The 14,529-nt window shown below is 41.7% G+C and overlaps 1 protein-coding gene across 6 annotated transcripts in view; it reads left to right on the top strand.

The window, feature by feature from the left end:
- The window catches only part of gria4b (glutamate receptor, ionotropic, AMPA 4b), a 127,413-nt gene that overhangs the window by 59,846 nt on the left and 53,038 nt on the right, over positions 1–14,529 (top strand). For all 6 annotated transcript variants that reach the window (XM_017718911.2, XM_017718913.2, XM_017718910.2 and 3 more), the window contains exon 3: positions 11,633–11,872. In XM_017718911.2, the coding sequence (XP_017574400.1) occupies positions 11,633–11,872 (240 nt within the window). The remainder of the gene's footprint in view (positions 1–11,632; positions 11,873–14,529) is intronic.

Genomic DNA, 14,529 nt, shown 5'->3' on the forward strand with positions numbered 1-14,529 from the left:
AAAATCTCGCTCTTTCGGTCACTACCCAAAGCTCGTGACCATAAGTGAGAGTTGGAACATACATTGATCTGTAATTTGACAGCTTTGCCTTCTGGTTCAGCTCTCTCTTCACCATGACGGACCGGTATAGGGTCCACATTACTGCAGATGCCACACCAATCCACCTGTCAATCTCTCGCTCCATCCTTCCTTCACTCGTGAACAAAATCCCAAGATATTTAAACTCCTCCACTTGGGACAAGAATTCACTCCTGACCTGGACAGAGCATTCCACCCTTTTCCTGGTCTCAGGTTTAGAGGTGCTGATTTTCATCCCAGCCACTTCACCCTCAGCTGCAAACTGGTCCAGAGAGAGCTGGAGGTCCCGGGCCTGATGACGCCAACAGGACCACATCATCTGCAAAAAGCAGATGTGAAATCTTGAGGCCACCATACTGGACACCCTCCGCTGCTTTACTGTTCCGAGAAATTCTGTCCAAAAAAGTTATGAACAGAATCGGTGACAACGGACAGCCCTGGCGGAGTCCAACCCTGACTGGAAAACAATCTGGCTTACTGCCAGCTATATGAACCAAGCTCCTGCTCCGTTTGTACAGGGACTGAATGGCCCGTAACAACGAGCCCCTCACCCCGTACTCCCGGAGTACTCCCCACAGGATCCCCCAAGGGACACGGTCGAATGCCTTCTCCAAATCCACAAAACACATGTGGACTGGTTGGGCGACCTCCCACGCACCCTCCAGGACCCTGGTGAGTTCAGGGATTGCCACCACGACAGACACCTATGACCTTGCGGCCACAGCTCCGATCCGCTGCACCGACGATGGAGTCATGGAACAGGGCCTACTTGGACTCAATGTCACCATCCTCCCTCGGTATTCAGTCGAAGCTCTGTCGGGTGTGGGAGTTGAAGATCTTTCTGGTAGGTTCCTCTGCCAGATGTTCCCAACAAACACTCACATCTCATTTGGGTCTGCCAGGTCTGTCTGGTATTTTCACCTGCCATCTGATCTAACTCACCACTAGGTGGTGATCGGTTGACAGCTCCGCTCCTCTCTTCACTCGGGTGTCCAAAACACATGATCACAAATCCGATGACACAACTACGAAGTTGATCAACGAACTGCGGCCTAAGGTGTCCTGATACCATGTACACTTATGCACACCTTTGTGTTCAAACATGGTGTTTGTTATGGACAGACTGTGGTGAGCACAGAACTCCAATAACAAAAACAAAAACACCACTCGGTTTCAGATCAGGGAGGCTGTTCCTCCCAATCACGCCCTTCCAGGTCTCACTGTCATTGCCCACGTGAGCGTTGAAGTCACCCAGCAAGACAATGGAGTCCCCACAGTGGGCACTTTCCAGTACCCCCTCCAGGGTCTCCAAGAAGGCCGGGTACTCCGAACTGCTGTTCCCGAAGGCGCAGGGAAATAACCCTCTCATCCACCGGAGAAAACCCCAGCGTACAGGCGCTGAGCTGGGGAGCTATGAGTAAGCCCACTCCACAGAGTCTGTTCCAGAGCCCCTGCCATGTGTTGAGGTGAGCCCAACTATGTCTAGTTGGTATCTCTCAGCCTCATGCACTAGCTCGGGCTCTTTCCCTGCCAGAGAGGTCACGTTCCATGTTCCGAGAGCCAGTTTCAGTAGCCGAGGATCGGAACACCAAGGCCCACGCCTTTGGCCTTGGCCTGATCCACATTGCACCGGACCCCCATAAGCACCTCTCTTATGGGAGAGTGGGAGAGTGGTCCCACGTAACTCTTTCGGGCTGAGCCCGGCCGGGACCCATGGGTAAAGGCCCAGCCACCAGGCGCTCACCGAGGAGCCCGTCCCCCAGGTCCTGTTCTTTTTCATCATGTGGGGTTTTTGGATCACCTTTTGTCTGGCCCATCACCTAGGACCTGTTTGCCTTGGGAGACCCTACCAGGAGCTTTCGCCCCTGACATCTCCTAAGATCATGTAGGCACGCAAATCTCTCCACCACGGTAAGGTGGTGATCCAAGGAGAGGGTAACTGGATATTATTTGTTTATTAATGTTTGTTGTTGTATGTGTTGTTTGGTTTATATTCAGTTGACTTTAGGTGGTGATTCTGATTATGTTTAAGAAGGGGACAGAGAATGACCTTACCGTCATTTACTTCAATAAGTTACAATGCAAAGTTGGACTAATACAATGATGTAGTAATGTAAAATCTGATGCAAAAATCTGAATTTTTGGTGTAGCACATAGATCTTTCCTTTCATAGTTTTTATTAAGCACTGATCTACTGGCGTCAGTCGACGCTGTCTCCTTTATAGGTTGCTGGTCTTAAATCTTTTATTTAAATATACAGACATGTCAGACCTGCCCTGTTAGTCTTCTTTCCCTCTCCATGCTTGTGTTTAGGAAAAGGTGGTTCTATTAAAGCCAGATTTACAAGAACTCAAGGCTTAGTGAGAAGTCAATCAGTTCAATTTTCTATTTAAACTGGCAAAAATCTTCTTGCCTGTCTGGCCTCCAGGAGAGCTGGTCCTTCTTAAAGGGGAACTCCACCATTTTTTCAAGTTTTTTTGAACAATTCAGTCCTTGAGATGTAAACTGATTCATTTGGAGTAATTTGACCTGAAATGGTACGTTGTACAGAAACGTACCTGCTCAGATTTCTTTACTGTGGGTGTGATAGGAACCAGGAGTCACAATGTCTACAACACAAATACAGCCATTTTATTTTCTATCCAAAGCCATCAGTGAACCTACACATATCTTATTGGGTTTTTATAAGTAATCTTGATAATAGTGAAATGGTGCTAAATTTTCCTTACAATGCCCTGCATGTAGCCCTCTGCCACCAATGGATTAAATTAAATGGATTAAAATACATTTTAAGCAAAGCTTTCTCACAAAACTATCATAAAACAATATCTCAGACATCGGGCAACACATATATAACCATTCTATTAAAAAAAATTGCTCTGGATAGGAGTGTCTGCCAAATGCCATAAATGTAAATGTAAAAAAAACTTTCTGTGAGGGAGCTTTTAGAGACATTAAACTCTTCAGAATGGAGCGTTTCACAGCAGACTTCTCAGAACATTTTCTTTGTTTACCTTTCAACCCTTCAATTATGTAGATATTTTTATAAATCTGAGAATATCCCCTTTAAACAAATTTTGGGTAACACTTCACTGTAGGGTGCTGTTCATAAGTCTACATGACACCTACATAAGGCTGTCATTACAACTGACATAACCTTACATAACTGTTTATAAATGCTTATTACAACAGACATCATCTGTCATAAAGGGTACTTTAGCTGACTTTGATCAAAATTGGCAAATGTAACCTTTATAGTGAATGACGCAGTGAAATTATAAACAGGGTTATGTAGGGTTATGTCAGTTGTCATGACAAGCTTATGTAGGTGTCATGTTGCCTTATGAACAGCATACACATTCAGTAAAGTGTTACCAAATTTTGTATATGTCCAGCTGCGGGGTGAGGAATGTAGAAATATAAACGTTATGATCAACACTGTGTGACCTGTTCACTGACGTTAAATTACTATAATCAATGGTCTGTGGCTATGACTGATGCAATGGTTTCAAATACTGAAGAGAAACAGAGCACTGAAAAGAAAGAGCATAAAGAGCTGTGAGTAACGTTATTTCATTCATTATGTTTTTTGCACATTGAAGTTCTCATTATCTGTGAAGTTTCTTAAAATTTGTGCACAGGCTGAAATATTTAGCTTTTCAGCAAGCTAACATTAGCCTCTCTAAAACTGGGCTAGCAACACCTCTGCCAGATCAGTGTGTGTGTAATATGGTGTTAAATTCTCTGTTTAGTTTCCCAGATTTTTTGACACTGTACTGAAGTGGTTACACTCTCACTCAATAGTAACTCCCAAAGCTCCCACTGCAAACTCAGTCAACAAGATCTGCATTCTGTGTCCACACAAAGAAGGCAAACAGAGAATGCATTCTGGCTTTTTGATAATGTCAGGCGAAAGCTTTCTCTGGGCTGTGTTCCTAAGCAGCCGTGGCCCCTTTAAAAAGGTCACGCTGACCCAGAGCACAGCTGAGGTGTGGTGGGGGAGTAGATGGTAAGAATGTTGTTAAGGTGATTGCTGTCTTGATTGCTACAAGCAGCCTGCATGTCCCCCTTTAGTGTGCTCTCTCTCTCTCTCTCTCTCTCTCTCTCTCTCTCTCTCTCCCATCTCTCTCTCTCTCCCATCTCTCTCTCTCTCTTTCTCTCATGCGTCTTTCTCTCTCTCCTGTCTCTCATCTCTCTCTCGTCTGTCTCTCTCTCTCTCTGCTGCTGTCCTGCCTCTCTATCTCTTCCTCTCTCCCATCTCTCTTTCTCTCTCACTGTCCCTCTCTCTCTCGTCTTTCTCTCTCTCTTTCCCTATCTCTTGTTCTCTCATCTTTCCCTCACCTGTCTCTCTCACCTCTCTCTTGTCTTTCTCTTTCTCTGTCTTCTGTTCTTCTCTGTCTCTCTTGTGCATTATCTTGCTCTCTCTCCTACTCTGCCTCTCTCTCTCACCCCTCTCTCTATTGCTCTCTCTTCTTCTGCCCTGCCTCTTTCTCTCTCTCTCTCTCTCTCTCTCTCTCCTTCTACCATCGCTTTCTCTCTCTCTGTTTCTCTTTCCCTCTGTATTACTCTCTCTCTCCTTCTTTCACTTTCTCTCTCTCTTGCTCCCTCCTTCTGCCTTGCCCCCCACCCCCCCTCGGAAATTGGTTCTCAGTGGTGATTTCGGCATTCACCCAAGGCAGATAGAAGAAGATAGAAGACGTGGAGACGTGGCTGAAAAATATAAGGAGATGGAGGCGGTTTGGGGGGGGTTGCGTCAATGAAACCCACCACTGCCCAGGTCTCTGAGCTTCTCCGCTGCATTCAGCGTAATGAAGGCAGCAGGGACTTCCCCTATAGCCAAACGTCACTGCATTCCACTCACAGACACTTCAAAGAGAGAGCCTGCTTTTCAAGATAGTAGATCTTTGCGTCTGAATATTTCTCTCCATCTGCCGTTGATGCTGATAATGTGCTTTGCACATGTATTTCAGAGCTGTCAGTTCAGTTCAGCAGCATCCTCAGGCACTGCCTATGATTTCCGTGTAAGAGCGCTCTGTGGGAAAAAAAATGAAAGAAGCAAATTGCAACACATGGAAATTTAATAGAGAAAAAAGGGGGGAGAAAACAAGACAATGCGCTTCTCCTTGTAATGGTTTCATGTTGGGTAATCATATGAGGGGGCTGAAATGACAAACAGGCTAAGGGAATCTATTCGGCATCAGACAAAAGAGTGTTGACTGTGGAAATTGGGTGAAATTGAATGACTGCGGTGTGAAAAGGGCTATTCGTGAGCCACGGCTCTCTTGCACTTCTCCCGACTGGATAAGAAGCTCAGCCCTGGCAGTACTATTCGACTTCAGCAGGATAAGAGAGCTTCTGTGGAAGTGTTAAATATTGAAATTTGATTTATTTACTTTTATGACACTGAATTGCTTAATAGGTAATAGAAATAAATCTGCATAATTAAACGGTTGAGATGTAAACAAATTAATTCAGGGTGGTTTGATTTGAGATGCACTGTTCTGGAGCCACTTGCAGAGTCAGGATTGTCACAGTGATAATGATAGGAACCAGGCATCTGAAGAGTTTTTAATGACGGTTTTGAGAAGGTTTTCGTCTACGGTGTATTTTTGATTTATTTTATCCATTCATAATGGAGAGGTATATGCAGGGTGCTGTCAGGTGAAACAGTCCCTAAAGGAAACAGAAGATATTTGTAGGTTCACTGACTGGTATTTGTGTTGTAGACATTGTGAAACCCAGTTTTAACATATCACCTGAAACCACTCTGAATGACATGGTTTACATCTCAACTATTCAATTAGGGAGAAAAAAATGTGGAATTCCCCTTTAAGTGCCATATCAATGTCAGTGCACCAATAAGCCCGCTTGTTCCAAATACTAGACTGATGATTGGCTGACTAATTTCAGATTGTGAGAATACAGGAAAACACTGTATAAAAGGTGCCTTAATTTTGTGAGTAACATTGCTATGCATGTGCAGAGGCTAGCACTTCAAATACTGGCAGGATCATTAATGTATTGAAGTATTTGATTGTGCACAGGTTAAATTTAACAGTTGAAAGCTGCACCAAGTTTTACTTTAAGACCAGCAGCCCACAGCCAGCTAAGTCCTAGTATCAGAAAAAACATCACTGTGGAATCAATATTGAAATATTGGTATTGGTATTGAAACATTATGATTGACAATACCTAGCCTTACTCTGAGGCTCTGTTCATACCAGGTGTTAACATCTATTTAGTAAACAAAGTAAACAAAGAGACATGTTACTGGCCCATCTGTATATCTCAATTGCACCTTAACATGTGATCAGATTTCATGAGTGGAGGAAACATATTACATTTACATTCGAAACACATTATTTACATTTTGCATACATTTACAGAGTTTTGCTGCATTTGTTGACAGATATGTCCTGCAAGTCCTTGTTTGTGTACCCGAAGTTTAGGTTAAATGGATCACTAACTTCATCTCTGTCAGGTTTCGGGGTTGACATTGCCTATCACTTTGTACCCCAAGATATTTGGTTCTCCATGCATTTTAAGCATGAACTGACTTAATGATATAAAACCTAATCAAATCACAATAACAGTAGTAAATCAGTACCTTTTAGTAATAAACTGTTTGACGTCTCGCTTTGAAATACATTTGTATGCTTTTGCTGTTGTGGGTTCATGGCTGTGTCTTCTCTCCTTGCGTTGTTATTAATGCATTAATAACAAGTTCTTAAAGCTGCACATTTTAAGTTTTGGGGGATTTGAAGACCTGTCTGTGGAAATGTATAATTGCATGCAATGTGTGGAAGAGCATTTTGTAACATCAGATGTGCTTTGGACCCCCCAAGCAGATGAGTCTGATGATTTTGAGTGTGTTTAAAGAGCATTCAAGGAAAACTCGGTGAAGGACATGACTTGCAAGGATATAAGTGAATTAGCTGTTATTGTCATCATATCTTCATCAGTATAATGCTCATCAGTGTAATGATCAAAATGCCAGACCTTTTTGAGCCTATGTGTGTGATGTTAATATCTAAAGACGCATGACGTGATCCAAAAAACCTCCAAACTGTCACCTTTGACATTTAAAATATTATTTTAGGCTTTATTGGTGACTTGACTTGACACAAAGACACCATATTTTATCATTTTCTCCTGACTCAGTTATGCTGCTTCTTTTAGTTTTAACAAAAGAAATCCTTTGTGGCCAACTTTTATTTTGGCTGCAAGATTCATTGCCTTAGCGGCCTGAAGGACCAGTGCAAGTGTTTGTATCTCTCTGCCCCTAGCTATGATGATACAGTTCTTTAACCTCTTTTTCAGGAGGGCCCCTTAATGGAATGGATTGGATGAAATATTTAATTAGTATAATATATATATATATATATATATATATATATATATATATATATATATATATATATATATATATATATATATATGTATAATATAACTTTATTATCAGATTAACTAGAACACTGTTGGGCTCTCTGTAAGTGTAATGTGACTGTGTTGAACTGCTAGTGAGCAGTGAAGAGGATTCAGAACCCTGTGCTACACAAAGATGGCAATACTGAGATAAAACAGATAGCTCACCCACAACTTTCTTTATATCAATAAATTATGTATGATTGCTGCATAAACAAAAGCATTTTAACACAATAAAAACGCTCGAATTGATTGCTCACCTACAAAGAATAAAATGATGCTCATTGAAATAATACAACTATATTTCATCAATATTACTGCAGGAACAAACCTTTAATAAGAAATCTCTAAACTATTAAATTGCCAAAATAAGTGGAAATTGCATTTTATGGCTACTGAGAAAAGGGGCTAAAACACTGCTTCCTTACACACAAATGTGCGTCCCTGTGAAGGTGATTTCAGTGCTTGGATCATAGTATCTAACATGCAGCACTCACACTTAGCTAACAATAATACATCTGACCCAATCAATCAAGTACTTCTAAGGAAGTTAATTAGCTGAAGCAGGTTTGGCAGATTGTGATGGGACTAAATTTCACAGCAACGTAGATCTCCAGGACCAAGGTTTGTGAACACTGACCCAAGACATACATTAATTCCAGGTGTGAACGGGGTCTGTTTTAGATGGAAAGTTACATGCAGGTGTGCTGAGCACTTTGTGTCCTTCAATTGGCCCAGTCAGGTAGTGTGAGAGAGTGTAAGAGAGAGGTTTCTGCTGGTGTGTGTAAATCCCATATCTGCGGCCCCAGGAGAGTGTGGAGATTCCAGCCAAGAGCTGCTGGCTCCGAGCTATTCGTGTGATGGCCGCATGTGTGTGGAAACACAAATTGGCCTCTATCCCTCTTGGAGAGTGTTCTCCATTCCACACCCCCTCACCCCTTTGCACCCATCCCACACCCACCCCCTTGTACCCCCCCCCAACCTCCCCAACATCCATCCACCCCTCCACACATGCGTTCTGAGCTCCAGCTGTTGTGGTGCTCCTCCCCCTTCTGGAGATCCACACATAGTCTCTGCAGTGTTCTGCAGTCATGGCAATAGTTCTCTCAGCACATCCATGATCAAAGAGCCTATGTTTAAAGCACAATAAGACCCCCCCTAATAATCTACAATTACCCTCAGACGCACGTGAGTGGCAATCAGCGTCATTCGAGAATTACGAAGACAACTAGACAAAAAGACACTTCAGCTGGGTCTATATTCAGCAGACTGTAATTATGATACAGGCCATTCGCCATAGCGCCACTACCTGATGTTAACAAATATTTCCTCGATGAGAAGCAGCGAGCGCAAAACAAAGCGTTGTTTTGTTCATTGTTAGTTGTGACATGGTGCTGTCTTTTGCTTTGTGCTTGGTGGACGAAGAGGAAAGTGAAAATCATCAAAGCCAGGAGGCTTTCCATCAGCGTTGCACAGTTAAGCTCCAGGCGGCTCTCTGCTGAGGAGTTGGATTGGCTGCTGGGGGGAGAAAAATAAATAAAAAAAGTGCAGGACTGTCAGGAAGGAGAAGCGTTTTAGAGTTTAGAGAAGGCCTTATTTATCTGCTTGCCTCAGACTGGAGCCGCACTTCAAACAGCTTTAGCAGCCCTGGACAACTCAGGGAAGCGAGTTGAGTGAACTCCAGCAATTATGGCAGACTTAAAGGCAGAATAATGAGTGAGTCTATGCAGTAAACACATGGTCCGTTGTCTTTTCTTTCCATTCCTTTATTGTACCTTTTTTTTTTTTTTTTTTTTTTTTTAAACAAACTCCAGCCAGTTACAGAGGTGTTAATCATTATTAAGGGGCCCAGATCATGAAAACAGAAATTCCCTTTTTTAAATAAGAGTTTTCTGTAATATGTCAGCATTGTTAAAGTTTCAAAATGCAAACATTGTTAAAGCTGCAGTATCATTTTTTTGAACGAAGTAGCATTACTGAATCAGGAGCAACATCCCTGCTAATATATGGTGTGCCTGCGCTGGCGCGAGTCACTCTGTAAATCTTGAAATAGTCATTTTAAAGTCAGAGTTGTTGGGTTAGATTCAGGCATTTTGGACCACATCATACATCTACACATATTAATGTCACATACACACAGACATGAAAAGACGGTCAAGCTTGATGTTGATGTCTCAAATGCAAAATCAATATTATACTGTTGAAGATGTGACAGATAGTAGATAATTCACTTACATCCTCAGTATTGATGCATATCTAATATTTATATATCCACCTATTGAGCCTACAGCAGTTTAGCTCTGCCTATTCATGTTGAAGCTATAAGGGGGTCTTTCACCAAGTTTTGAGTTCTGTTTAAATACTCTTTCAACACACAGTCAAACGATTCATCTTCTCTGGAAAAGAGAACAAAGTTATAAAATCTTCTTGCATCCAATTTCCACCAGAGGGATCACATTCATTACCTTTCATCAAGTAGCACTGCAGTGTTTTCCTGCATAGTTGAAAGCTGTACAGCTGTAAACAAAATATGTTTTATAGTGTTGAATTCTCAGCAGCAGTCTCTGTAGCTCAGTGACAGCAGGCAGCTCAACCAATACTAACACAGCCAAAAAACTCACTTATAGAATTTTACATCTGAAGTTTTTTTCATTGGCTGGTTGAACTGTTGTTGAATGTCTTTTAAAGCCAGACATAAACTGTGCATTTTTAGAAATCTAATTCTCTAGTGACTAACACAGTATATTTGAAAGAACAGTGTATATGGAAAAAGCCTATGATTTATAATGTCACACAGCATGAAAAGCGCTCAGGCCATTCTATGCAAAAGGCAGCCTCTACAGTCAGCTCTGTCCATGAGTCTGTCCAAATAAAGCTGTTTCATTCAAATAACACTCTGCACACCAATTACTAAGTATAGAGAAACTGAGCTACATCTCTGCTAACATTGTGCATGAAAGCTAAAAGCTTTGTCTGCCTTGCATATGCATGGTAGGGCAGTACGGTCTGTCTACAGCCTGTTTCACAAAGACAATTAAATAAAACACAGTATTAATGTTACGCCCTACTGTTCAGTCAAACAATGTAAAGTTGGCATATATGGACTTTGACAGCAAATGCTGACTTTTCTACCTTCATTTAACTGGCCTACGTATCTCTACCCCTTTTGAGGAAGCGGGTTGTGATTACATGTTTTGAATGGGCTAAAATAACAGTGCTTTCCTATCAGGAATGTACCAAGGCAGAATGTTTAAAGTGACTGATGGATTTATGTCTGACCACCACAGAGTCAGTAACACTTCTCTGTGTGAGCAAAGCCTCCTTTACTGCATGTGTTCATTAGCATGGCAGTGTGTACTCGGCTTACGGCACACGGTATTAGCTGGTATCGTAATGTTGGTATCAGTGAATTTTTATGAGTAAATAAGCACATTTCAGTATCCATAGTGTATACATATATCAACCTATTGAGCCTATAGCAGTTTAGCTCTGCCTGTTCATATTGATGCTATAAGGAGTGTTTGAACCCAGACTGCTTTTTGAATGAGGCCCTACATAGGGCAGCCAATCAGAGCAGGGCTTATCTACATAATACCAGTCTTAATGCAAGAGAGGATGGAAAATAGTCCTGTAAAATGAATGGTGACTTTAAAATATAAAACCACACAAAAATAAGTGGATCTCAGGGGATTAACTGAAATATAGGAATGATGCAGGATATGGGCTTTTCAAGACTGGTATAAAAAAGCAGACATACATCAAGTCTGTAGTTCTATGGAACAGGCAGTTCTTTGAATGGTAGTCACAGCTGTAATGCATAAGATAGAATGACCTGTCTGAGTGATGTAGAAATTCATGTGCCTGCTGTACAGGTTACCTGCTGTTTAAATGGCTGTGCTGAATAAGTCTCGCAGGCACTCTTCTGAATTTTTCAAGACTCGCTAAATGAATTCTACAAGTGCAAAGTAATCTACTTTATGTGCAAATGTTATAGAAAGTGGCAAAATGGCTGTACCTCTTCCCTTGGGGTGTGTTGTTTAATTAAACTTTTAAGTTGCCTAACTAACTCTCTCTCTGTCTCTCTCTCTCTCTCTCTCTCTCTTTCTCTCTCTCTCATTTTCCTCTGCAGTCTGCTCACAGTACTCAAGGGGCGTGTTTGCCATTTTCGGCCTGTACGACAAGCGCTCTGTACACACGCTGACGTCGTTCTGCGGAGCACTCCACATCTCCCTCATCACCCCCAGCTTCCCCATCGAGGGCGAGAGTCAGTTTGTCCTGCAGCTGAGACCCTCCATACGAGGGGCGCTGCTTAGCATCCTGGACCACTATGACTGGAACCGCTTTGTCTTCCTCTATGACACGGATCGGGGTGAGACTCACATACATGCACACACACACAAACACAAACACACACTCACACCTGTACCACAGCTAAGTTGGAGTCAAGAGGTCATTTAGTTGCAGTCAGAACAAAAGCTCCAAATTGCAAGCAACTTTTTATGTTAAAGTTAATGCCATATGATTTTATTCAGAGCAGTTTTTGAACCATGTTGATCTGTTCATTGTGAAACCTTCACACAATGTAAAAGGCAGTTGACATTTTCAAATTATGTAAAAAAAAAACCAAAAAACAAAAATGGATGTGTGAGGTGAATCAGTGCATTTTTACACTCCTAGGAGTGAGTAATATCAGCAACATTTTTAAGAACTGGAGGGCTCTGTTGCTGTATCACTGGCAAGTAAGTGCTTCTAGGATATTGATTTTCTGGATAATACATGAAAATACTTGCACTGTATTATTGTGTGCCTCTGGACAAAAGTCTTAAATAACATCTCTGGCTCTATAACAATTATACAACCTCCTCTACTGTGCAGCATATACACAGTACAGGGCTATTTTCATGTTGATCACTGTTGTATAGTAAAGGTTTCTAGGAATTAGCTGTGGTGGTCATTTTGGTCTCAGTAGTATTTCACATTGAAGGAGGTTTTCATCACTCTGCTGTTTAGTACTGATGTAATGTTTAGTACTGGCAGTGTGATGACCTGAAGTGATGGACTGCTCACTTTGGGAAGTGTTTTTATATCCTGCTAGGGTTTTATTAATAGAGTTGGCTGCTGTGGTTTTATTCTTCTGGAACATACCCAGGCTGCAAGCTTCCAGTGCCTAATGAACACTTCCTTAGCCAAGAATCAGAGCCGTGTCTGCACTCCCCCTACTTGTCTTTTCTCTTTGCTCTCCATCAGTGTCTTTTCTTCTCTCTTCCTCTTCTCCAGCATGCTAGGCCGCTATACTGGCAGGAGCCCCAGAGGAAAGCTGTGGCTTGTGCTCTGACACATTTCCTAAAAGCACTCACTTCCTGTGAGAGCTAGATGAACTACTGATACATCCTACTTTATCCTCCAGTCATCTGACACTGTGGGTTTTCTGTAGGCCTAGATTTGGTAAACAGTTCCACTACCAACAGAAATAAAATCTGAGACACAGCTCTGTGCCCCTTTCACCCCAAATAACATGACGTTCTGCTGCTGCAGTTGGCAGTTCACTGACTTGTAGAACACAGTTGATGGCGCTTTCCAAAATCTACAAGAGCAGATGGATTTTCTCAGTCACATGACAGTAATATCTATGTTATTGCAGTTTATTTTTAGTCAGGCCAATTTTTGATCGTTTAGTCCAGACCGTGGTCCGAGATACCTTGGACACTTGCTATTTTGGTTCGTATCAAGTCCAACGGTCTGGACCCTGATACTGAACCCTCAATCTACATGTAGACATAGTTGCTGTGTCTCTCAATATGTGTTATAGTGTTATGTTGGTGAGTTTGGTTGTTTTTGTTGAGAATTGTGTTGATTATAAGTGACCTGTTTATGCTCCACCCCAAATGCATTCGTTTGTAGCAACTGTTGTGAGGTTGAAAGATTTACAGAACGTTGGCAAAAATCAGTGAATTGGAGTGAAGTTGGAGTTTAGATTTTTTTTTCATAATGTTGAGTTTCCAGTTTAGAATTATATGCTACTGGGCTTAACTGTGTTTGTGTTGATAATCAAAAGTTCCGCAGGTTGAAAAACTTTGTCACCATGCTAATGTTACCGTGATTACACAACAAAAAAGCTACATCTGCTCTGTTCTACCAGTATGACCTTTTACATACATACGACATAAATATCATTTGAAAGCACACTCAAAATTTCCATATCACAGCATCCACAACAGGCTCCAAAGGTCTTTGAGGAGCTTAGGGGGTGTGGCTATGCAAATTGACTCTTTGAAGGCATGCAAAGGTACTGTTGCCGCTGTTGCTACATACTATCAATGTTACAGTTGTTAGTTTAACATGATTTTACATGTTGGTTGTTTTTTATTGTGCTCTGTTGTGGTTACATTTCCCACCATTTTCCCTGTGATTCACTAGCACACTATTAGTAGCGATCTAGCCTATTAATACTAAACATTGATGGTAAATCCCAAAGCTGCTACTGCTAACTCAGTCGACTAGTTCTTCATTCTGTGTCAACACAAAGAAAGCAAACAGAAAATTTGTTCTAGGGTCAAATTTTTTTGATGATGTTAGGAGACATTATTGTGATGCTGTGTTCCATGCGAGATGTGCCCTATTTAAACTTTTGTAGACCTGTAGTACAGAATTATTTTATTGCAATATTAAGGGCCAAAAGCAATTTATAGAGGTGTTATTCATTTTTAAGGGCTGCCTTCACAAGTGAGTATTTACTCCATACAGAAGAATCAGTGTCAAGCACTATTTTATTGCTATTTTATTACTATATGAATGGTTAAAATGTAAATATGTGACTTACCTAAAATATCTTTGTACTAAAAAAAGCCTTTAACAGTGTTTACAGCTGTGGTTGTGTAGGTAGTGCGTGACTCCCTGCAGGGATGTGTTTTGACTGTTGGCTGAGTGGGCCGAGGGCAGGGTAGGCTTGGCTCAGACTCACTGGACTGCAAGAGATCTCAGCGACACAAGCAGAGTATGAAGAGACATGATGAATGGCTCAGAAAG

Source organism: Pygocentrus nattereri, chromosome 16 (assembly GCF_015220715.1).
Source record: "Pygocentrus nattereri isolate fPygNat1 chromosome 16, fPygNat1.pri, whole genome shotgun sequence".
Classification (NCBI taxonomy): Eukaryota; Metazoa; Chordata; class Actinopteri; order Characiformes; family Serrasalmidae; genus Pygocentrus; species Pygocentrus nattereri.